Source organism: Chelmon rostratus, chromosome 24 (genome assembly GCF_017976325.1).
Source record: "Chelmon rostratus isolate fCheRos1 chromosome 24, fCheRos1.pri, whole genome shotgun sequence".
Classification (NCBI taxonomy): Eukaryota; Metazoa; Chordata; class Actinopteri; order Chaetodontiformes; family Chaetodontidae; genus Chelmon; species Chelmon rostratus.
In genome coordinates this window covers 13604812-13630744 of record NC_055681.1, presented here as the reverse complement: position 1 = coordinate 13630744, position 25933 = coordinate 13604812, and the positions used below count along the sequence as shown (strand labels likewise).

General features: G+C 43.6%; 1 protein-coding gene across 1 annotated transcript in view; it reads left to right on the top strand.

Moving 5' to 3' along the window:
- prkx (protein kinase X-linked) overlaps nucleotides 1–25776 on the top strand; it is a 33897-nt gene extending 8121 nt beyond the window's left edge. The window contains exons 2-8 of the mRNA XM_041966126.1: nucleotides 1310–1478; nucleotides 5824–6087; nucleotides 12742–12861; nucleotides 18812–18907; nucleotides 21207–21264; nucleotides 24653–24730; nucleotides 25284–25776. Coding sequence (XP_041822060.1) covers nucleotides 1310–1478; nucleotides 5824–6087; nucleotides 12742–12861; nucleotides 18812–18907; nucleotides 21207–21264; nucleotides 24653–24730; nucleotides 25284–25409 — 911 coding nt within the window. The 3' untranslated portion in view covers nucleotides 25410–25776. The remainder of the gene's footprint in view (nucleotides 1–1309; nucleotides 1479–5823; nucleotides 6088–12741; nucleotides 12862–18811; nucleotides 18908–21206; nucleotides 21265–24652; nucleotides 24731–25283) is intronic.
- The last annotated feature ends 157 nt before the right edge of the window (nucleotides 25777–25933 follow it).

Here is a 25933-nt window from a genome sequence, read left to right as displayed (position 1 = left end):
GCTTCACCAAAACCAGACTTTTCTCTCACCTCCTACAAAACACAAGATCTGAAAAATAAACCCGCACTGTGCCGTACCATTGCACTGCCTTGACTTGCACTTCTTTCGGTGACATTTAGCAGGTGCACCATGCATGTGAAGTCCCTGAAGTTCCTGACAAAAAAATTTAAAAAAGCCCTTTTTTAAATTGCTTTTTTTTTTTTTTCATGTCGACCCAATGAGGGCTTAGCAAGTGACTGATTGTCAGATTCAACTCAACACAGCAAAGCCTGCAAAAGCTGCCACTGGACCCATGTTAGTTGGCCTCATTGAATTAGTTGTGGTGGCCCGGCACAATATCAGCACTGACCGCTACATATTGTCTCATATTGTCCTTCTGTTTTTTTTTTATTTTTTTACTGTCCCAAATTGGTAAAATCTCATTTCGTAGTAGAACTGCAGCACATTGATTTGCTTCAGCCCCTCCTTGCCCTGCTCTTGTTCTCTCTCTCACACACTCAAACACACACAAGCACACAGACCCGTCTGTGGATGCCCCCCCCCCCCCCCCCATGCACACTGTCAAGCATGTAAGGAGCCTAGTGAGAACGTCTGTGATCAAGTGAGCTGTTATTTGCGAAAACCCGTGCAAGCCAACCGCCGAACGAAAGACTGGCAGTTATTTGACACACGTCAGGCTTTGGAGTTGTATATATGTGTATATATTTTCCGGTTATTTACTTGTCACAAGTTAAAAATAGTATTTGTAGTGGAGCACCTTATGTATGATATTATTTAATAAATTAAGTGTGCCTCTTTCCCCACACACACACACATATGCATGCAGTGCACCACCACAAACAGAATCCAACTCTGTGGGAAACTGTCACTACAAAACACACATTTCTCTCCAGTACTACAGATGTCAAATTGATCGTGCTTTATTTTGGTACGTTTGGCATGCTTGCCCATTTTGCCTTCCAAATTTCGTCATCGGGTTTTGGACGGTCAGAGATTTGAACACATCACGTTGGAAATTGTTATTTTTCTAACCGTCTGCAGCTGCAGCAGATGCACTGAAATGCAACCTACAGATGAATAGAAAATGGAAATAATCATTAGACGCAGCTGTAGATGAGATCAGATTGGCTGATGTTGATATCACTGAATGATAAACGACAGGTCTGATCATCAGTGTGATTATACAGCAACCAAACATAATACATACCCAATGTTAGATCAGTGGTTGTTTGTCATAGTTGTGTTCTGTGGGTTCCTGTCACAGTGGTGAATCCTCACCCCCCCTCTCCCCCTGTCTCCACCACCTCAGGCACGGGGACCTTTGGCCGAGTCTTCCTGGTCAAGGACAAGAAGAGCAGGGCCTTCTACGCCCTGAAGCAGATGAAGATCCCCGATGTGATCCGACTGAAGCAAGAGCAGCACGTCCACAATGAGAAGGAGGTGCTGACGGAGGTCAACCACCCCTTCCTCATCCGCCTGTGAGTCTGCTCCTCAGTCTTAGGAACACACAGCCGTACAGGCTCCGATACTATCACGATACTGACTGTGCCAATTCCATTTGCATTGGACAAGTCAGAATATCAGTAGAGAAAATGATTTATCTCAGCTTTTCATTTCTTTTTTCACATTCCCAGTGGGTCACAAGTTCATATACACTTACTGTTTGGTTGCATTGCCTTTAGATACTTGAATATAGTGAATTATGGCCTTCCACAAGCTTCTCACAATGACTTCCTGGTATTTTGCCTCATTCCTCCTGACAGAGCTGCTGTAAGTCAGTTAGTTTTGCAGGCCTCCTTGCCACACATACCTTTTCTGTTCTGCCCACTATTTTTCTGTTGGATTGAGGTCAGGGATTTGCGCTGGCTACCGCGATGCATTGACTTTGTTGTCCTTAAGCCGCTTTGGCACAACATCGGGGAGCACGCCTGGGGTCATTGTCCATTTGGAAGACCCATTTGCGAGCGAGCTTCAACTTCCTGGCTGACGTGTTGAGATGTCGCCTCAGTACACGCACGTAGTTTTCCTTCGTCACGATGCCGTGCCCCAGTCCCTCCTGCACCTGATTTGCACTTTCCATGCCAAAGTACCTTCATCTCTAGGAAACAGAGATGGACTGAGCTACTGCCACCCCAAAAGAAGATATACACAGCGCCAAGAATGGAAGGGTTAATGATGCAGCTCATAGATGTATATGTGAGAAGCAGCATATATGTACAATATGAATCTGAAGTACAGTACAGTAAAGTACACCACTGACTGGTAGAACATCCTCAGCACAGTACTGCAGACATTGATTGGAGCCTCTGCAGAAAGTAGAGCCAGCTCGGCTCCTTCTTGTACCCGACCCTGCTGTTCTCAGCCCAGTCCAACAGTAAACCTGAACAGTGTCCACATCCACCCACTGGATGGAAACGGTGGGTGTTTTCCACCTACTGAAGTCCAACACCCACTCCTTCGTCTTACCAGTGTTAAGCTGCATGCGGTTAAGCCCACATCGCCTAACGAAGGAGTCCAGAACGCTCCTGCACTCAGCCTCCTTCCTCGCTGAAGCAGCCCACAATTGCAGAGTTGTGTCTGAAGAGAAAGTGTGTATCAACAGTGTATCTATCAGATCAATGCCTTTGTCCAGTGTCACCTATAGAGCTGCTTGATGCGCTACAGTCGGTCAGCACAGGCTTTGATTTTGGCCACTGTAGAGGAACGATGGCAACAAACCTGGCAACCGTCTCCAGCTCCATACTTTACACACAAACTCTCATGTCAGTCTTGCAAAGAAGAGTAAGAGTAAGCATAGATCCTACAATGTTGCACTGTTGCTTTAAAGCAGCTGTGTTTTTTTCCTCTGTCTCATTAGATATACATAATAAAATAAATTATAGTCCTATTTCCTTAATAGAGTAAATTTCCCCACTGATACAAATCCAATATAATCTGAAGATTTAAGGAGCAGACTCAATGAGTGAAATAGGGATGATTTTCTCCACAGATCAGTCACATTGGACTTTATTTGGCATAATAAAATAAAATAATATGTATCTCCCGAGCATATTCTTTATTTAAGTGGGGAAGGAGTGGGGAGCAAATTTTCCCCACTTTCTTAGTATGAATAGCAATTTCCAAAAGTCTCTCCCATTCACGCTTTGCTGTGGGTTCATTGTTAGAATCTGATCTATTTTCAATACAGCAAATATAACAGTGTCTGAGAATATAGCAAACATTTCTCTCTTGTGCTGCCTGATCAAATTTAGGTGTTTCTAAACGGTATTTATGAGGCAAAATATAATCGGGTCTTCACAGTCGACAAAAAGAACAGATGTTTTAAATTGTGTGATGTTTTGCTCAGTTCAGTTCAGCCTTGTTTAAACCAGCACAGTTTGATATGGTGTTAGTTTGTACTCCCCGTTATTAGGTAAGGACTCCTGCACATATTAGAGAAAGTCATATCAGTACGGTGAGAGGATATTTGGCTCCACTGTAGTCTCGAATGTTCTGTTAAATTGATTATTCTAACTGAAACAAGCAGAAAGGCTCTCAGTATGTGCAGCTTGAGTTGTGTTGTAGCTTTGCAAACATGAATAATTCCAGTTTGGAGCTTTGTTTCTTGTGTTGCTGTTTTCACTTCCGTCTAACAGACAGACGACAGGAACCTTTCAGCTTTCTGATACTGTCACAGCTGTGATCAACACTCCAGGAAGCTCCAAATCCTCAATTTGTCACTTGTTTGTGGATAGCTGCGACTTGTTTTGTTGGTTTCTGTACAGGATACTGTATGTTGCTTCCTGCTAGCCTGCGATATGAATGATTGACAGCTCATCAATCATCTTGTTAGAGTTGAGAGAGCAGAGACTCGGCCTAGCCGGCTCGCGTCGTGTCGAACAATGCAAGAACTGTTGCGGTGGAAGCATCCCATGAGTCTCGCTGCAGGATTGCAATCTTAAACAACTCGGCGGTTTTGTTAAAATGACGCAAAGTCACTCAATCGCCATCGTTCTGACAGAAGTATGCACACACACACACTAACAGTCACTGTTGAATAAACTTAGTTCAGGTACATCAGCTGCATCATAGCCAGAGGTAGCAGCATGGAAATATTTATGCATACTTATGTTTAAATAGCAAACCTTCTATATGTACTACTCAAAGTTAAATTCCAGCACACTGAGCTCACATTTGTTTCAAAACTGACTCCTTTTCCCTGTCAGAAAGCTTGATTTTAGCTTGTGTTTGCATACCAAAGACTGTCATATACGCCGAAGATACAAAGACGCCTTCGCCAAACCTCATTAACATTGTTAAAATGAACTTGAGCTTTTCAGCCGCAGCTACTTTTCATGCTCAGAGGCACCTCGCAGTTCAGCTGCGTGGCCAAACAGTCGGGTCAGGTCGCCCAGTAATGATGTGTTTAAAGTAGCTGAGAATGTTGGAAAAACGAAAGAAAATTCAAAGTGCTGTTATCATATAATTGGACACAATAGCCGCTGTGCCATGCCTTGACACAGGGATTTACAAATATATGAATAAAAAATATTAATGTATGTTAAATGTTAGCACCGCTTTGCATGAATCCAAAAATATTATCAAATTATTGGATATTGAAGGAGTTCTGTTCTGGTACGGAACTGCTGAGGTGTCACTGACACAGGTGGTGGCTATGCTGACGCGCTAGATGTTACCTGAGGCTATTTGCTAACTACACTGTTGACTTACTGTGATCTGAAATAAGACGACAAGGGTGATCCATTTGTTTCACGATAAGCACCGTAGTCACAAGCCAAAATCAATAGCAGTGAGCCAACATAGCGCTTAGCTTTGCCGTAGCGTAGCGGTGTAACGTAGCGATGTAGCGGTGTAGCGGTCAAAACCCTTTGCCCTTCCGGGTAGGACGCCTGACCAACAACAGATAGTTCCTACCTATATACCTGACAGAAGGTTAATTATCATGCGCCACCCAGTGGACAAAAAATAAATCACACTCATAAAGAACCCATACATTTTGGCTCCTACATTATGCAAATGCATAAACAGTTCCTTGATGCAACTGTCTGGGGGTCTCGGGGAGTGTTGATGCTGTACTCAGGTGGTACTAATCAGATAAATATAAGAAGATAAAATTCATGAAAGGATTCTGGGTTATGAACATCAGCTAAAAGTAAACTTGTCAGTGCTCTGTGGTGGACAGACAATTTAATGGAGAGTTTCCAAATGACCTCAAGCATATCTTTGTTTATTAGCTGGTTACTTATCTGTTGTAAATAAGGATCCAAGTGGGTAAAAAAGCATCATAAAGCAGATTAAACTATGGTGGCAGTTGTCTGATAATCGTTGATAGAGAGCACATAATACGTGCACATGGTTGTCAGTGCAGCGCCGTGCATGTGGAGATGAATGTGAGTTTTAGATTGAGGTTAACTGTAGCTTGAGAAAGACAGAAAAAGCGAAAGGAAGCGTGGAGATAAAATGGCAGCATAAGAAAGAGCCACTAATCGTCTTTGTGGCCGGCAGCCAGCACTTATGGAAAACACTGGAGCCTCCTCCATCTTCATCACTGACAGTGCTCTCTTGTTTTTATTCCTCTGAAGTGCTCTTCCTGCTGAAATAGTTGTTGCACACTGCTCCAAACCTCACTGGGGGATAAAAGAGTCTGAGGCTGATACAGCCTCTCATTTTATCTGAGTTCCTCAACTCGGCAGACAGTGCTTTAATGCTTTCACCCTCCGATGGACAAATGCGGACTGAAGAAGCTGCTCACAGTTCACCATTTGTTTTAAAAAAGACTTTTAAATTCATGCTTTTCGTCCTTTGTGTACCGTTATTTCTCAGGTTTTGGACCCACCACGACGAGCGCTTCCTCTACATGCTGATGGACTACGTGCCGGGCGGCGAGCTGTTCAGCTTCCTACGCAGCCGCGGGCGCTTCAGCAACGCCACCGGCCTCTTCTACACCTCCGAGATCGTATGTGCCATCGAGTACCTCCACTCCAAAGAAATCGTCTACCGCGACCTGAAGCCCGAGAACATCCTGCTGGACAGCGAGGGGCACATCCGCCTCACCGACTTCGGCTTCGCCAAGAAGCTCTCTGACAGGTGATAGAAATGATATCAGCGCTGATTTTGACAACCACAATTGCGGCGTGATTTATAACGAAGTTCAAACGAGCTGAAACAAATCAAATTGGCAGTGAATGGAGGATAAGCAAGGGGAGAGATAAAACCGGGTGATAAAAATCAGTTAATAAATCGTCTACTACCACAGAGTTTAAGAAGGGATTTAAAAGATGATATTGATTTCCAGTCAGAGCTAAAGAAGTCTACGAGGTCTGATTGAAAAGAGGCGGTCAGCTTTAGTTTTAAACCGGACTTGTTTGTATTCTGAATTTGTCAGCGTAGCCATTTGTTCATACTTGTTAGGAACCGATAACAACATCTTATTAATAATACAGACTCGGTAGCAGCCAATAGGAGCAATTTGCTTTGTCTCCGCCTGAGTGGTTTGTTTGTTGACACCAGGTTGCGATATGTGATGTGGAAACAGTGTTGATAATGGATTCATTGTGTTTGCGGTTTTATTGGGGAAAACAATGAGAAACAGTTTCTGATTCCAGCCTCTGAAAATATGGAAAAACAGCAAATCCTGTTCATTCCTTTGTAACTTGGATGTCTTTGAGTTTGCAGACAGTCGTCAGTCAGTGGGTCCAAGATAAAAGCATACATGAAATTTATTACGTGCTTTGCAGATAGAAGATGCTTCATTTTATGAATAACCTTTAGATAACATAAACAAGGCTCTGTTCATCTGTTAAATATCTCAAGCATCACTTCTGAGCTTTTAGTTCGGCTCTTTTCATACTTGGCGGGCTTCATCTGTCCGTTTTGTCATTACAGAAATATCCAGTATAGCTTTATCTTCTATTGAGACATGAGCAGACATTATTGATTAGATAAAGTCTGTGCACAAACATAGAGAGACAGTAAATAGGTCCTCTCACCCCAACTCAATGTGCTCTCTAAAAAAAAAAAGTCTTGACCATATAAGTGTTGACTTCTCCGAGATGTCAACCATCACAGGAGTGAGATCCACGTTTCTATTATACATGAGCCGAATCAGTCGAAAAACATGGCTGCCGTCATCCAAAAGACTTCGAACCTGCCACTCGCTGCTTGCGCCCATGCTCGTTCGCAGGCTGTTTAATCTGCATGACCTCTGTGTATAACCTTGTGCTGCTGCAGTCTTTCCATTAATGTGACAGCCTTCAGTTTAAACTCGTCAGAGGTTCGACCTCATCAGCCGCCGTGACATTTGCGTCAAAGTGACTGGAGCGTTTATTCAGACATGACACCAGCATGGGAAATTACCAGCGCGGTTATTTAATGAAGCACGTGTTTTAATGGGGCTTTGTTTTTGGGTCTGCTGCGCCGTTACAGACCAGAACCTTTCAGACGATTTATTTATTTTCTGTTTGTTTCCTTCTGTTGCGTTGCCTCCGCCTCAGCATGTGTTGCTGCTGCTGAATAACAGCTGAGGACACTGCGCTCTCAGCTCATGGTGTTTGATGCTTGATTGATTGTCAGTAGTAAGGGAATGACAAAGCAGCTGTCAGTCGGCGACGTACGTCCGAGCTCGTACTGTACGCTCGCTCACAGGCTGCATTTACATTTAGCTCGTGTGTGTACAGCGTGGATTTGGTGGAGATTCCTGATTAAACTTGAAGATGGAAGAAATCCATCTCAGGCTCGGTGTAGTCTGGAGGTCATCCTGGTCCACGGGATTCATTCTCAGGCCACAGTTACACTTTGTATTGGTTTGGGGGCTTGTTTCAGTTTAAATTTAGCTCCCTTCTCATTTGGATACTTACTGCTGGTTCCCAACCTTGCGGTTAAGGCCCTTCTAGAGTCACAAGCTCAGTTTGAGATGTCAAACAGGGGCAGAAAAAATGTAGCTTTGCTTTACAAAATGATATTTTTCTCTATTGTTTCGATCATGTGTAATTTTTGACTTTCGTGTCACCGTGGCTTTTATTTCTCGTGAAACACGGCACAGTTTTACCTCCGCAGGTCCCTCAAAATGATTAGATTATAACAAAATGGCAAGATTGCGCCAGCGTCTCTTTTCAAACGAATGCTGTGCCGCCGCCGTTAACCTTGTGATCGTCGGGATGAAAGATAAAACAGTCGTCATTGTAACCTTTCCAGAGTCGTCTCCCGTCTGTGATTAATGCAAATCGCTGTGCAGCGTTCTGATAAGCCTTTAAAAGCTTTCATTATTTACTCCAACTGAGTTCTTGGGTTGTGTTTCGATCTCTCGCAGTTCCACCAACGCAGCCCCCCCTGCACTGTTTTCATGCAGAGCTGTTATCAGTGTGAATCCCTGCCCTCAATATGTTTAATATGAAGAGCTCCTTGGATCGTCTAACAGCGTCGGAAACCCCTCTCTGATTGGGAATTGGGAGTCTTGGGAATTGGGAATCTTACAGTTATACCCGCGCTCTGCAGCAGCTGGCAGGGTGTGCGGAGATGTGAGGGTTTAAACTTCTCATCACAAGTGTTTGCCAAAACCCCACCGTACCAGCGCTACAAAGACAGATGAAAGACAGAGCTGTTGGAGGGAGGGAGGCAGGAGGTAGGAGGAGGCTGTGACAGGGGATTTTAATGCGAGGACAGTCCAGACGTGGTCGGAACAATGTGACTTTAGACATATCAAAGTTTTATGGACTAGTTTGTTTCATGCTCAATGAACCCTCAGGCTCTTGCTGTTTGCTGGTTGGGGAAGCCACATCTTATTTCCGCTTTGGATTCAATTAGTTTGGCCCATTACCTCATGACATGATTAACTTGTTAAATGGTTGATGTAGACATTTAACCACTGTGGGCAAATACAGCATTTGACAGTAGAGGAATGAGGAAAGAGCATCCTGCTCACGTCCTGTGTGTGTTCACTGTCCTTGAAAAGATCATATTTTCTTCGGGGAATTCGAGGGTCTCCTTCCGACTCAAAGAAACCCCCGGCAGTGCCAATGAAGGACATACTTCCCCCAACTGATGTCATTTAGTCTGAACTAGATATACAGTGAGCGAGGCCTCCCGGCGACCTCGGCAGGATTGAAAAGATGCTCTGTAGAGGAGAAGAGACGGCTTTATATCTGCACTGCAGCCTTGCTTACTGCAGTGTTCCTCCCAAGTGTTTCACCCAGCACTGCGTTGACCCCCGCTGACATGTAAACATAATGGAGTAAGATTACATTTTCCCCCAGACTGGGAGAGCAAAACAGATGGGGAGTAGATACCTCTCTGATGTGCAAGTGACTCACTTATATAAATGGAGGGCAGCAGAATTGCCTGGGATAGGAAGACAACTGCCTCATTGCCACTAGCTCTCTTGTACTTTGCCCGTTTCAGGACGTGATAAAGCGTCATCACAGCCTCGTCCCCCCCGTGCTGCCACAGTGTCCCCTGCTGGCAGACAGACCCATCAGCACATTTCAACATGAAGCCCTTTATAATGACACACGACGCCCTGAAGAGCGACAACACATGTGTCTTCTTTCCACCGCGTCCACGCCTCCTCCATACCCCGCACTTTATTCCCCCATCATCAGCGGCCTCCTCGTCCCCCACCGGGGCCGACATCATTTCCATACAAATTACCGTCGCCATGGCAACTGGCCGAAAGAGGTCATTACCCAGGTGATATCGGTGACAGACGATGAAAAGCTGGCGCCGGGCCAAGTGCTCTTCATCAGAGGACAAGTGGCTTTCACAGAGAACACTGTGCATGTTTGTTAGACATGCACAGCGTGTCAATCAGCTGTCCTGTCAGCCAGAAGGATGAGAGCCAGAGGCAAATAATCTGCTTCAGACTTCCTGCTATTGTTCAAGCTCGCCAGGCATCCCTCCCTTATTGTCCAGTAGATGTATCTGGGCCCTCGCCCAGCCAATACCGGCTGACACTTCTGTCCCTCCTGCATCCACACATACGCTATCGCACTGTAAAAGATGACACAGCTGGGTCAGGTGTCACGGACGGATCACTTTACCCATGGGTGTTGTCTTTCCTGTGCAACTGGAGTCGCTCTTTTTACACACAGTGTGTAGTGTATAAATGTAGACAGAGCGAGCAGAGGCTATCACTTATCTCCTGTCAAACAGTAGTGGCCACTCAACAGCTGTCTGCTGATGTATTAGCACAGGCAGAAGGGGGTTCTGAACATTACATACTGATATGAGCAACTTACTTTTAACAGTTAGCAGTGATGCATTCAATAAATTGCAGATTGTTCCAAGTCATTTTAAGATGACTGCACTTATATTCCTGTTCTCAATATGAGCATCAGTATCTTAAAAGGAATAAATTGAATACATTTTAAAAAAATTTTCTTAAAAAATGCCAAACATTGAATGTTCCAGCTTCTCAAATGTGAGAATTTTCTGCTGTTTTCTTGTCAGAAGTTGTAGCAACTATTAAAACAATCACTTGATTTGTAACGGAGGTCAAATAGTCTCATCGCAGCTTTAATTTAAAGTAGGAGAAGAAATCATTGGACTCCAGTTATTGAAGGAATCATCATTTAAAAGAGAACTGTTGAAGCTCCAAAACCCTCTCATACCAGAGCTCTCCATTTGTTTATGGTCTGATACTGGATAAAGACGATGAGCTTCTTTCACATAGTGGAGGTTAGAGGAAGAAATTAAAAATACAAGTTAATCTTCTATTTAACCACGCGAATCTATTTCTACTGGGGTTGAAGAAATGCCGAGTCAAAGAAAGGTTGGAGCAGAGCAATGAAACAAGGTTATTACTCGGTGAAGCTTGGTTTAGCCTTGGAGGGTATCTGTCCATCCTTTCATCAGAACGTTCATTAATGTCGCTGCAGAGGATTATATAATATAATATAATTTCACCTTGGTACGTATTGTTAAGTAAAATTAAATCCGCCTCGGTTCGTTTGCATGACAAAAACATTGTCTTCCTCTTGGTGATATCCCTGATACCTCTGACATTTAAACACATGACATCAAGAGAACTGAATGTAAGATCCAAAGAGGAAAAAAAGATGGATACCTGTAAACCGGTTAAATTGCATACAGACAGAAAAGGTGGCTATAACGAGAGTAATAATAATTAGGAATAAGCAATAATATTGGAATGAAACCAGGCAGAAACTATGAACTTTAAATGTTGAAAGGGGTTCAGTGGGTGACTGAAATGCTGGCTACTGTGTGATCACAGCTCAAGACAAAAAGGAGCATCTTACAGCTCTAAAGATTACTTGGGCAACAAACAAAAGTGGCAGCCTGAATAGAACAACATTTGGAGCATGATTGTTTCCAACAGTCCCCGAGTTTGATACAACCCTTTCTTGAAGGAGAACGAAAGAGAAAGATTAAATCAGGGGGTGAATCTTTGAGACTTATGGTTGCCTTTCAGAAGGAGAATGCCTCTTCTTTTTTCTATCTTTTCGTGTCCGTGAAGGAAAGGAAAGGCCTTCAGTGGCCTCATGCAGTCCTTTTTGAAGATAAGAAGAGTAAAGGAAAATTTTGCTTTAGCTTCTTAATTAATGAAGCCAATAATGTGCAATTTGGACTCCTGTAGAAAAGCATTTTATAAGAACCTTTCTAAACAATGATGAGCCAGCATCACTTCTGTTGCCATGTTCTTCTCCTACAGGGCCGTGGAAAGATGCTGTCCCGCCCTCTTCCCTTGCTTTCTTCACTTAGGGCCGAAGCGTCTCTCTTGCTGCTTTCTCCTCTGGAGACAGGGCTTCTGTGGTCTGTACCTTGTCGTTGAGAAGAAACGTTGAGCCTTTCACCTCCTTCCATCACAATGTCGTCTCGTTGCAAACAGGATAATCTGCCTGAAATGTCTTGTCATCATTGCGACAGATGATGTCGAACCCTCTTTCAGACTGTCATGAATGTCGGGAGCCGCTTTCCTTCATATATCAATGATCCTACCTGATGTTTTCTTCAGCTTCCTCCCTTACATCATGAATCATCAGTGACCATCTTTGACCGTCATGCTGGCAGCGTCTTATTTTCTGCTTGTACCTCATGAATTTAGTCTGTCATGCTTTTCAGTGCTTGCTTCTCTTGATTAACATCCTGAGTAAGCAGCTAGATTGCCGAGGTTAGCTTCTCCATGTGTTTGGAAGTTGACTCTGTATTGTTTTTGTGTGGCGGAGATTTTTTGAAAAGTCTCATCATGTCATCAGATAGCTCCGGATTGCTTTTCGGACATCAGACTGGATTAGCATCGAAGCAGCTAACGCCTTCTGTTTACTCTTGTCAGCGTTCAAATCCTGCATAATATAGTGAACTGACATGAGCATACATGCTTACACAACTAATAACTGGTATTATAATATAATATAATAGTAAACAATGTCCACCACAATTTCCCAGAGGCCAAGGTGAAATGATCATGTTGCTCCTTTTGTCCAACAAACAATCCAAAGCAAACATATTAATTAACTAAACCTCACATCAGAGAAGCTGCAACCACAGAGTGTTTGGTCTGTGCTTTTATAAATAGCTTTAATGATTAACTGATTATTACAGTGTTCAATAACGCTCACTCTTAAATGATTTATTGACGAATCATTTAAGAGCAACCTCAAACACGTGACTCATAAATAGTAGCTGGAGCAACTTGGAAACAGAGCTCAACGCATGTTCACCAAATCAATGTGTGCACAGACTGTGTTTAAAATGTGTTTTCACACCTGTTCCTCTCTGTCTGACCAGGACCTGGACTCTGTGTGGCACCCCTGAGTACCTGGCTCCCGAAGTCATCCAAAGCAAAGGTCACGGCCGAGCGGTGGACTGGTGGGCTCTGGGCATCCTCGTCTTTGAAATGCTGGCTGGGTAAGTGCTGCAGTGTGCACCACACTCCGCTCCGTTTTGAACAGCAGGGGGCGCTCTCCTCCTCCAGAGCAACTGAGGTGAAGCAGCACTGAGCACCACCTCTGTTAAAGAGCATCTAAATTTCAGCCCCTTTTGACCAACACCACTAAGACACAGTTTATCTAGAAAAATGGGATTTTGTGTAGAGCAATAGGGCGAGCTGTGCTGCTGTGCGCAACATCTGTGCGATGTTAGCCCCGTCTGAGAGATCAGAGAAATGTCTGCAGAAAGAATTTCTCATGTTCAAAACTCTCTCTCTCTCACACACACACACACAGGTGAAAAATCCCCCTGTGAAGCCCAGACAGTGAACTCTTTGAGCAACCCTCCACGTGACTGGAATTGACGATCATCTCTCAAAACAATACAAAGTCGCACAATAACAGGAACACCTGTACACCAGTGATGCAATTCAACATAACACCCCTGCAAGGAGAAGTCAGTGAGAGAACAGAGCAGTGGAGGAGCCTGCGCGCACGGAACAAAGGAATTAATCAATTAATCATATAGCTGTTATTGTAGTGTGGGAAATCTATTCATTGGGTGCTCATTGAAGACGGCGGAGCTGCGACAAATTAATCTGTGAATGAGGATCATTGTTGTAGGTGAAGAACAATGACGCTGATCCCCTTCCGAAAGCGCTCTGGTTCGTCCGCAGTGAATAATAATGCCTGTGCCTCGTTGGCATTCTGAGAGAGCGGGCCTGAAGGTTGAGATTGACTTAAACATTGATTGGGACAGGGACACACCAGGTGATATTCCATAATTCGGAAGTTAATTGAATCAAATAGCGTGGCCTTACCTGAATATTGGTTGCTATTTTTTGGCAATTTTTTTTTGTGTTTGACTCTTTTTAGACAGAAAAAAAACAATAAAAAATGCCGGTCCTGTTTTGCAGGTATTGGCTGCCTCTGACACAGTATTTAAAACACCATCTTTCTCCTATGAAAGTATAGTTAAAGGGCCAGTTCACCCAAATGACTTAAAACATCCTTTTGCTACAGGCAGCATACAATTCCCCTCTAGTGGTCTCTATATAAATAGTTTTGGTTTTATGGTCCAGATCCTAAGATATCTGTGAGATTTCTGCCTCCACCCCAGCACAGCGGAGGTGAATAGAATTTAATTTGTGGTGCTCACAGCACTAAAAAAAATGACATTACAGATCTCAGTGGGCCTGCTTTCTCCAGAAGAAATGGTCCCAATAAACACTGTTGACAATTTTTTATCATGTCGAGATGTGAGAATCCCCTCTCACTTGCTGCACAGCTCAAAGGCGGCGCGAGAGACAGCTTAACCACCCTGCTGATGTTGGGGTAACAGTCTGGATTGCTTGTGTTTACTATTTGGACCAAGTCAGACGCACAGAGGACGCTGTCACGCTATTTCTCGCTTGCTTTCAGTGCATCCAGTCTCTCTCACTGGAGTCTCCGTCAAGTTGCAGGATGGTTTTTGTCATACCCTCCAATCCATCAAAGAGCAGCCCCCGAAATGCTGCAGCCTTGCTCTCGCCTCCCCGCTGATGGTTTGTGCGGTGCTCACTCCGACTAACCACTTCAAGAAAGCAACATAGGAAGACATAGCACGTGCATCTTTAGCCTTTTTGTGTTAATCTAATAATCGATCGTTGAAATTCTTTCAGCCTGCGTAAAACACTTTGTCAGCTTCAAGCCAGGCCACATCTCGGAACACCACAGTAGCCACTTAATAGCTGCTGTTTCTATAGAAATCTCTCACAGCAGGTAACCTCATTGGATCAAATGTGTTGAAGTAACAAGAAACTAGCTGGTGTTTGACTGTGTTTGGCGCTGAGCTGGTAGTTTACAGTGATCAGCGATCAGCTGCCCTCTGCTGCTGGAAGCCACGTTGAACCAGGCCATGAAACCAAAACAATGAGCCAAGAGAGCCTCTGTAGCTGTAGCTTTAATGCAACAACAATGATATCAAGTTAGCATTTAGGTCAAAGCACTGCTGTTTTGGAGTACAGCCTCAGAGCCACTGACATAGCTGCAGACTCTGGGTCTTATTCAATTGTTATTCCATTCATCTCCATTGCAACGTGGTGAGTGCAGAAATCTCAGAGTGAAAATATAAACTTTTACCCCTTTAAGTGATGTGCAGCACCTTTGTCGAGTCCTGTTGGAAGATCACCTGTGTGTGAACCTGGCTCGCTCTCACCCCTGCATCCATGTTCTTCATATCCCAGTCGTAAAAGCTGTGCGGCTTTTTGAATTTGTGAGAGGAATGTGACCTTCTCCCAGCATTCATCAGGACAGGCTTTGAAGTGTTGCAGTCCTGGCAGAGGCTGGACGCTGCCGCGCTGCCCTTAGCACATCAGCAGGCAGGACGAAGAGCTCTCTTCATCTCGCGGTGTTGTGTGGCGATTTGTCAGAGGTCCTGATCCGAGAATGTAGCAGCTGGTTCTGAAAAGTCAGCGGCGGTAGATCATCCGCCTCTGGGGTGACGCACAAGTTGAAGAAACGTTCAGTGATGGGTCAGGGCCCCCAAGGGAGGAAGCCAAGAGAGAGTTTGGGAGAAAAAAAAGGGTCTCCCCTTCATTAGACTGCCCTCGGGCTCAGATTTCTGGTAAATGGAATGTGTAAATGAAGTCTGTTAGACTTGGGCCTCTTCTGCCACACATGGCATGCCCCATCTTGAACTGCCCTTAAAATTAAGTTTGCCACACAGCAAATAAACAAACTCACATTTCCCAGTGTCTCCATCATCATGCTGGACATCAGCAGGAGCGCAAGATTTCTCCCATGATGTAAACACAACAGCTAACCCGCTAGCTACCAATGAACAATTAACCAGCTAAACACTGCACAGTCCAAGTATTAATGCACATGTGTTTTAAAGTTTACAAGCATATTGCTGCATAGTGTCGGCTTATTGCACTAAAATTCAGTAATATTTTGAGTCGTATTTAATTCAGCATGTATCTGATACATCAACCTGCATGTATCTCACTGACAAACTGAGAGACTGATCTTGAGCACCCTTAGACTTTATTTTAGCATTAAAATACAAGAATAAATGTTAATATTAGGTTTTCACATTTAAAAAAAAAATCTGACACTTTTAATGAGCTCAGTCATGTTTTTCAGCTCCTACTTGTTGATTGGACACTGTTCTGTCGTCATAATGTGTAATCGTCTCATTATTTCACCACTGGTTTTGGCCTTGGTGCCCTACATTTAAACAATTCTGCCCCAAAGTGGCCTTACCCTAAAGATGACTTAATTGTAGGCCTGCTTACCCCCCCAGACAAAGACCTCTTTCAGTTTCCTAAAAGGCCAAATCAGTGGTTCACTCAGTCCCATTTGCCTGAGAGTTTGGCTCAGGGTCACTTCTGTGGTAATTTTTGAAACTTCATTGATTTTTGTGAAACCTTCCCAAAAACGTCTATTTAAAGCAGAATTCAATATCCAGTGCATTTCCGTGAAAGAACATCCCAATCAGTATAAGACCTTTATTCAGACTATGAATTGGAATAAAAAACTGTGCTGAAGCATTCAGGACTCGTCTCTTACCATCATCTCTGATGGCAAGAAAAAAAAAAAGGTTTCCACCTTTAACATGTTGTAGTGTGATATTTTGTTTTTGTGGATACATTTTGTTCTCAGGGTCTGAATGAGAGATTTAATATGACATTGTCGAGATTAGAGATGTACCGATTGTAATTTTCATGGCCAACACTGATTCCCTTCTCTCATTCTCGCTCAAACAAATCTCAAAATAAACTGCGGCGGAGCTTTTTTGTGCCAATGAAATCCAACCGAAAATGAATTGCAGTATATGCCACTTTATCTAACATGCAAACAGCTGCAACAGATCTATGCAGGGAAACATTTTTGCCCAGTTTGCAGAAATGGCGTTAATTATAATTATTAGGCGAAGCCGCTTTTGATTATTCGTCCAGCGACATCATTTCAAAGTCAGCCTAGTAATACCAACAAACCGATCCATCGCACCGTAATCGAGCAAGAGAGTTTGTAATGCACAAATTAGCTTAGAAACCAGAACAACAAGGAACCGCTACACGCTAAAGATTCAGAGCTGATGAGAGGAGATCTTTGCACCAGTAAACAAGAATCAGCTTTGCATGTTCCATGGCTGCCTGTTGTACTGTGAGTACAGTAGAAGGAGATCCAGGAAGTCTCTCTTCAATCCAAGGGCAGCTTGTCCCCAGGGAGGTGGTTTCCAGGGCCAGCCTCCTCCGTCTGAGTGCCATCCCAGCAGGGACGTGACCACCACATCCTTTTTAATTTAACTTTTAAGACAACTTCTTTGAGTAACTGTACCTCATTAGGCACAAGCACAGTGAGTACAGACCTGTGGGCTTCATGCTCGTTTTTATATTATTCTCTAACAGCTTTTAACTCGCAGGCTTTGGTTATTAAAACGATAGCAGACTTCTAACATGGTCAAGAATATAAAGGTAGACATTCAGACTGAAAAGTGATGGAGTATCCATGCTCCTTCTGAAACGAGTTTCTTTGTTTGGAGGAGAAGGGAAGAGTCCCCGAGCGACTGTGAGGTCGTGTGTTTCAGACACACATGTAGTGTTTCACTTCCAGTTTTTGGTTCCGTTCCACCAGCAGTGTTGGATTATTATTTTTTTTTGTTCCTTTTACCCCCATTTTGAGAAATCTTGCATCGCTCTGTGAGAAATTCCACGCAGTCTGTGTTGTACGGCGCCGGGCACAGCAGGGGTCCAGCTGTCCAGCTGTCAGGGAGTCATGTGTAATTTCAAGCAGGGCCGCTAACTGTCAGTTGCTAATCAGTCCTGTCTTCTGTCTCCTCAACTAGAGCTTTGATCTTCTTAAATATAAATGCCACTTCATGTTTTGGTATCTTTTTTTTTGGAATCTTTTATTAAGACTATAATGCAGCAACTAGCATCGTTTGCATCTGGAGGGAGACTTCACCTTCTAGGCAGGCCTCATTAAACAGTCACTTGGTTTTGCTTGAGAATATCCTACATCAATATAAGTGCATCACACAGGTGGATGCAAGACGCAAGTTCATTAAATGAACTTCATGGCCGTATGTGCTGAGTCAGCTATTCTGTGAAATTAAGCAAGCAGGTCAAGCATTGAGAGTAGCCTCCGTCAGATCTGCTTACCTGGTGGATAGATGTGGATGTCAGATATATCTGACACTGATTGGCCAGACACCACTCACTTTATTACTATTACTAATATTTTTTACTGTTAAAACATCAGTTAAAGTCAGAAAGTGGTCGTATCATGTCAGCCTCCTTCCATTTTGCCACCATGACCCAGATTTTCCACCTATGACAGCAGCAGTTTTGTCGAAGGAAAACAAAAAACACATGAGCCTGTGGTGCTCCCAGACGCCTCCATCCCACAGTCTCCCGACTCTGGAGCTTTTCACTGGGAACGCAAGTGGCATGTGACAAACCGGTGCGATTATGCGCCTGTCTGCTCTGTGTGTAATGCATTTCAAGGCCGGCCCCATTATATAATTTGTGGGTAATGGCTGGTCCGGGCCAGAGCGGAGGGAAGAGCGGCAGAGCTGGGAAAGCGTTCAGCGGAGTGTAGCAGCAGCAGGCCTGTGGGTGGTAGGCATACTAACACACACACTCAGAATCATCAAAACAGCATTGAACAATGGCTGCACTGTCTCCGGCAGAAAGCTGCCGTGCCTCCCCACACTCTCAATAATGACCTCTCCACATGTTCGCTCACCATTTCGTTCAGACTCACCCAGGTGAATGTGTGGAAGCTCTTACCTACTTTACCTGCGCCTTGCATCATGCTGTTTTTGAAGAGCCCAAATTGAGTTTGCTCACTGTGACAGTGTGTGTGTGTGTGTGTGTGTGTGTGTGTGTGTGTGTGCAGCTTCAGAGAAGCAGGCCAGAGATGACATTTATTTGTCTCCGCAGGTACCCACCGTTCTTTGATGACAATCCATTTGGAATCTATCAGAAGATCCTGGCCGGAAAACTGGAATTCCCACGCCATCTGGATTTCTATGTCAAGTAAGCTCCTGACGCCAGGCCAGGGTCAAGTTACACCAAGAATCTCTGTGTGTGTGTGGGTGTGTGCACGTGTGTTTTTGCCATACATCAATCCTTAATGCCTTTGCATGTTCTAAGGCCGTCACACAAGTCTCACACGATCATTCACAATATCTTAATTCATCCCAGCTCCCCACAGAGAATTCTAAAAAAAATCAAGCTGTGATGTCGTGTAAAAAAGAAAACACAAAGGCAAATCAGTTAGCATCCCAATTATTTAATGACTATTAAAGCGTAATACTTGAAACGATCACGCATGGATGGGGGTCCGTAAGTGCTGCGTCGTCCCTTTAACAGCGGGGCGATGAGCTCCCTGGAGCTAAAGAGGGACTTCAGATTGACCTGCTGTCACTAATGACACACCCGGCTGATTTGGACCGGTTCAAATCAACTGCTCACACTGCCCATTAGAGCAGCTGGAGGGCGCAGGAATGTGCAGGATTACAGGCTCGGCGCGCTCACGTACGCGTGCGAGCGTGCACGCGCTCGCTCAATCAGCCCTGACACTGCGGCCCCAGAGAGGCCAGACACACACTGCTTCCCCCTGATAATTCAGCGAACCCGCAGCTCCCCGCTGTTAAGCCATCTATCTTGCGGCGAGCAGACAGAAGGCTTTTTAATATTTCCGCCATTTGTATCACTCTTGCACAGTTCCACGTCACACACTCCCATCCATCAGTAAGTGAAGGGCCTTCCAGAGCGCTGCAGGCAGACCGCTCCGTCTCCAGCAGCTGCTGCTGCCGCCGAGCAGAGGCGGACTGCAGAACTGTCCCAGGGTGACCCCAGCAGTAAAAGTCTCGTCAGCCATTAGTCATGAAATTAGTTGGTTGTTAAGGACTTGTTATGGGCATGTTGACATTGTGTTGACCTGACCTCACGCCCTCTGCGCCACCTCCATGTCTTCCTCTGCTGTGTGTGTGTGTGCAGAGGGACGCTTGCGTGGGATTCCTGAGATGTGTTTGGTTCCCCAGGGGGCGAGCAGAATGTGCTGGAGGGACTTTAATGGGCAGCATTAACCCTACTCTCGACACCTACCGTCATGGTGCTCTTGAGCAAGACATCAAACCCTGAGCTGCTGCGGCGGAGCCGACAGTTAATATGCGTAACAGTTTGAAAGCATCTGAAGAAAGTAAAGCTGCAGCACTTGTATAATAAAGAGCTGTTTTACTCTTTCATGAATAATACAAGAACTCCTCGAGTCTGTGGAGTACTACTGTTAAAAGAGAAAATGTTACAGTCATTTTTCATCTTCATCTAAGGAAAATCAGGCCATAATTAGAATGTTAGTTAGTTATCCACTTAAAGAAAACCATTATTAATGCAATAATTAATAGTTGCTGTGCTTTGGGACAGTGGAGCGAGCTGAGAGCGCAGCAACATTTTATCATTTCTAAAGACGCTTTGGCGAATGCAAACATCCAGCAGACACAGAGCGACATCATCATTAGCCCAAAACACTTTTCAGAGCGAGGTGAACTGCAGAGTTGGTGATAATTATCTTTAATTAATGTTGTGAATATCAGAAAAGTGATAAGTGCAGCTTTAAGGGGAAAACCTAACTAGTTGCTGGTGAAGGGAAAAATATTTGGCAGCCTTTTTCTTTGTCGGTTGGCTGGTTTGTTTGTCTTTATCCGCATCCTCTCTCCCTTCTTGTTTTGTTCCCATCATTTCCAGATGAATTCCCCTTCATGAAATCCGTGAAAAGGCATAAATACAAATATTTTCCCCTGGAGCTGATTAAAATATTTCTCCGTGACACATCACTCCGAAGGCCTGTCTTTAAGCATAGGAGGGATTTAGTTAAAAACAGAGGAATGGCTGACTTATCAACACCCAGCCACTGTATTTATGAGCCTGTCGGCAGCTCTTTGGATGTGAGATACGGTACCTTCATCAAAAGCTCTCTGTTCGTCAGCAGCTTTCACATTTCAGAAAGCCTACACTCTGCCTTTTTAAGAGCCCTGTGAATCATCCTCACGCCTCCCTCACGGATGTCTGCATCACATGCACGAGTTTATAGGCTCAGAAAGGTCTTGCCTGCGAAAATGTGCCCGCTTTGTTCAATTAAAAGATTGTCGCAGGACACAACTCACTTAGCCGGGGCCTCGTCGCCGGTTTACAGCTGTCCGGCCACCTCGGGTGAGGACGCATTTATCATTTTGACAGTGCTGGGGAGGAAGGGAGAACACTTTTCAAAGACACACTGCACAGCTTTGGATTCAGCGGGCTTCCCACTGACTTCACTTCTTCTCTCCCCCAGAGACCTCATCAAGAAGTTTCTGGTCATCGACCGAGCCAGGCGGTTAGGCAACATGAAGGTGAGTTGGTTAGGATTCCCGTCTCCCTGAACCGCATGGCAGCTCACCACATTTCATACCTTCAGTAGGTTGCTTGACGTCAGCTATGTGAGGACCAGAAAAGGCCCACGGTGTGACTGCGGCTCCACATGCTTCCAATTAGTCATCAGTGAAGAGAATTCACAGAAGGCTTGTTTGGACTTTTTCACTTCCAGCAGGACGGACGCCTGTCTTATAGTCGATTTGTAATACGTCTGACTGGTAGTCCAAATATTGTTAGTCCCTAATGGAAGCAGCACGCTTGGTCCTCTCAGCAACACGAAGTTAGGGAAGTGCTTTCGACCCGATTATTGATTCAAAACAAATCAAGCGTTTGAGAATACAGAGATATATTTGCATGAGCCAGGTGGAGCTAATAAAAAGCACTCCAGCAAATAACATTATGCTTTCCAAAATGCTTTTTATTAGCGCTCAGTTCTGGCTCAGAGGATTAACTGTTAACGCAAGTACAAAGTACTTATTTGTAACTTTTCTGGAGCTCTCCTGCGCCATCAAGTTACACATTTAGGCTACATGAGAGACAGCGTCATGACAGCTGAGCAAACTCTGTATGTAAATATGAAGCAGACCTTGAGACGGAGTTGAAAGCTCTGGAAAAAGCTTGCAGGTGGAGTTAAGGTGCTCTGTGCAAGCAAGTACCTTTTCCAGGCCTGAGCAGTGCCTGCAGTGTTACCACATTTCTATCAACTCTTCTCTTGTGTTGATTATGACGTTTTATTAAGAAATCAAACTAAAACTGTGAAGGCTAGGATACTTCAAATAACCAGCACCGCTGTGATTTTTCACATATCAAAAAAAAAGAACAAAACGCAGATGGACCACATGGAAAAGGAAACAGGAAGTTACTCCACAGTTAAATGAATGTGAGAGATACAAACTCCCAAAACCTAAAGTATGCAACTGTAAAGATTCATGTTACCATTATATTGGTTTGCTGCTCTCTCTTAATAGTGGACTACCATACAGTTCACTTTACCTGGAACAGGATTGCACAGCGAGAGGACCTAGCTCTCAGGTGAGTAGCATAAACAGCTCGGAGCAGAAAATCGAAGAGCCAGTTGAACAATCATTTCTGCCTTTAGCAGTTTGACCCCACACTGACCCTTACATTAGAGCTCCAACCGCTGCTTCATGTGCAGGGAGTCTCCGTCAGCAAAGCCACAAGCTGCTCGTCCCTCACAAAGAGCTGCCCCCCCTCATTATGACGTGGGCTTTAAAAGAGCACATAAATCAGCTCCATTTGACTCCTTTTAAACCTTCCAAACAACTACATTACAGAAAAAGCATTTAGACTAATTTCACTGTGTGCTGCCTCAGGAGCTCGAGAGCCATTTTTCTTCTAGTGATCTCTTGGAGGAATTACAGAGTAGAAAACAGTGTGTACATTTTGCGTTTTACTGGGAGCCTGCCCCTTCATCACTCGTCAATGGGGCCTGCGCAGATTCCCATTCAGACTGGAGGACCGGAGCATTTCAATTAACATTAGTGAAAAGGAGCGGGAGACTGAGAGCCGCTCTCAATAAAACAAATACTTCTCTAAGCCCAGTGATTAACTCCCCATAATCCCAGACAAGATGATATTGATTTGCGGCTGCCAATATTCCAGTCACATCGCTCATTAACACTGAGGCTGTCTGTCCTGCTGTACAGAGGCTGGAATGTGCCACAATAATAACACTGTTTAATTACAATCAACTGATTAATTGAAAAAATATATAAAAAGCTTTTATAAATATATTAATTTAAATAGCTTTTAAATGACGCATTGATAAACTGAAAGTGAAAAAAAATTGAATTGCAATTGATTCCTACTTTAGTCTTCCACTTTAGACTTAATGATCGCTTTAATTTAAAGATGTGTTAGCAGTTTGCTACATGAAGCTAATGATCGGTATATCCTGATTTCATTCCCATTTGATTAACAAAGTCCTGATTCAGTTTCATTCAATTCAGCTCTTAAAGATTTACCGACAAATATAAATAAATAGCTTCCACTTTTTGCGAAGTGTAAATTATAAGATAAACTGTGAAAGTTTTCCCTGCTGTAAAATTGTGGAAAGGAAAATTAAACCGTGCTTAAATAATTTAAAAGGAATAGATTTTGTTTTCTTGAGCAGGCGCCCAATAACTAAACCTTGACCTACGTGTTTAAAGCAAAAAGACATGCACATGCAAGAAAAAACAAAGCAACATTAGCATTAGCTTCGAGCTAAATGCTAACACCAGCATACTGACATTCTCATAATGCCAATGCTGGCACGCTGATCTTTAGGGTGTTTAATATTTACTATGTTCATCATCTGAGTTTAATTAGCACTAAACACTGAGTACAGCCGAGGCTGATGGGAATATGTAGCTTCTTCTTCATCATTGAGCAACAGCATTGCTATCCCTGGAGCCTGACTGCTAGCACGGCTAATAAAAATGCAGGTTTTCTCATAGTGATGCTGCCTTCTCCAGAAGCTTCCGCTGAGTACAACGTACCCACTTTAATTCTCAGTTTGAGCTCCTACAGGGCAGAAAGTGGCAGCCCTCACTAATTTACCTGCTCCTGCTGTTTGTATCGCCACGACATCAGCCTGATATCTACACACAGCTGGCCAGCCATGGCTGCAGAGCCTGCACATGCTCGCTCCTCTCCCGTAACCTCACCACTCAGAGCCAGAGATGACATCTCATTGGCACACACACGAGCCGGGAACTCAGATCAGTCAAATGACATTAAATGGAAATTAAGGCTAACCCGCAGAGCAGCAGCAGGAGCTCTGATTGGCCAGCTGTTATGTATTAGCAGGAGTCGAGCGTCGGGTCTGGCCAATCAGAGCTCCCGCTGCTGCTCCGTGGGTTGGACCTAATTTTGTTTTTAGGTGGTCCATTTTCAAATTCAGCTCTCATTTTCTCATTTAAAGACGAGAAAAAAAGTTTTTTATTTTATTTTATTGTATTAATGCATCATTAAAATCTAATTTCATTAATAAAATTATATAACAGCTAGTACAATTATAAAGATGCTGTATTTACTAATTGTCCTGGCACACTCTCGACTCCATACGGAGAGACTTTTTTTTCCCTTTTGTTATATTTGCTTTATACTGAAGGAGACTGGAGGTAAACCACAGGATGAAAGAGATGAATATCCTACACTTAGACTTTGTTATTCCCAGTAGTTTCCTTTAAACAGGACGTGCAGCAAATTCTAACAGGCCCTTATGTAATTCACTTTATGTAAACTATATGTCAGAAATCAAAATAAAAGCATCATTCCTGCATACAGAGGTTGTCGGTTTAGCCACTTTGAGCTGGCCGTGCTGTGCAGTGTATCTATATGCAGCCGTGTTTTGTGTTTCAGAATGGAGCAGATGACGTGAAGAAGCATCGGTGGTTCAAGACGGTCGACTGGGAGGCAGTTCCTCTGAGGAAGCTGAAGGTTGGAGCTGTTTGCAGAAGCCATTCCAAGTTATAATTCAGCGGTTTTAGGTTTGAGTTGAGAATAAAAAAATTTAGTTTATCGTAAAAACTTATTGTTCCACTGATCTGATGGAAAAGAGGCATCAACAAATATGCATGATTTTTTTTTATTTTTGACTTGAATGTGCAAATCATGATTTGATCAGTCAACACACTGTCCCCATTAAATCAACATGCAGTAATGCAACATAATTGCAACCAGTCTTCTTCCTCTTCAGACTGAAAAGAGCAGAATTATCTTTTTTTTTCTGAAGCTTCAGTGACAGAACTGAATATTGTGTTATGATTTGCTCTACAGCAAAACACTAAAAGACAGTTTCCTGCAGCTCAAACTGTTTGACCTTACTGTTAAAGGCTTTAATACATGGCAGGCTAATGCTAAATCAGTGCATTCTCCAATAGCAGTTCTCCAATTCTCCAATGCTCATACATTAACAGCACACATGTAGCATTAGCTTGATTGTTTCACACCTGCACTTGAACTTATATGGGATGTTTCATTGTCTCCACAGCCTCCCATAGTCCCTAAAGTTTCCCACGAGGGTGACACCTCGAACTTTGATGTTTACCCAGAGGACGACTGGAAGAAAGACCCCCCTGTGCCTCAGAAGGACTTAGAGATCTTCAAGAACTTCTGATCACTCAGCCCGGTTTATTTATTGATGGAATATCTTGAGAATTGACAACATATTGCAAAGTTGCTTTTACAAGTACAATCATGGAGCAGATCCTTATTTATCAAAGCGGGGGGGGGGTCACACTTTATCTGTAATAATGCCGTCCCCAAAGACAAACTCCAAATGATTGATACTGTGACATGTATCATACCACAGAGATGATTTGCTTTTTATATTTTTATTTATCTGACTCAAGTCAAACCTTTGCTGTTTAGATTTTTTATCACAGTTTTTTCTCTGAGCCTGCTCATATGCAAAAAAAAAAAAAAAGAAAAAAAAAAATCTGGTTCCTCTGAAACCAAAAGACTGTTACTTTCTAGGTTATAACCAGGTCTTTTTTTAATACTACCATGTTTAATTTTTTATCTCTTTTTAAAATGTCCACGCGGTCATATTTAATGTGACTTCAGACTGGTGCTGTAGCTGTCAGCTGGCCAGTAGTCGTTAACGTGCGGTTTTAGACTCCTTATACTGTATGTAGTCGT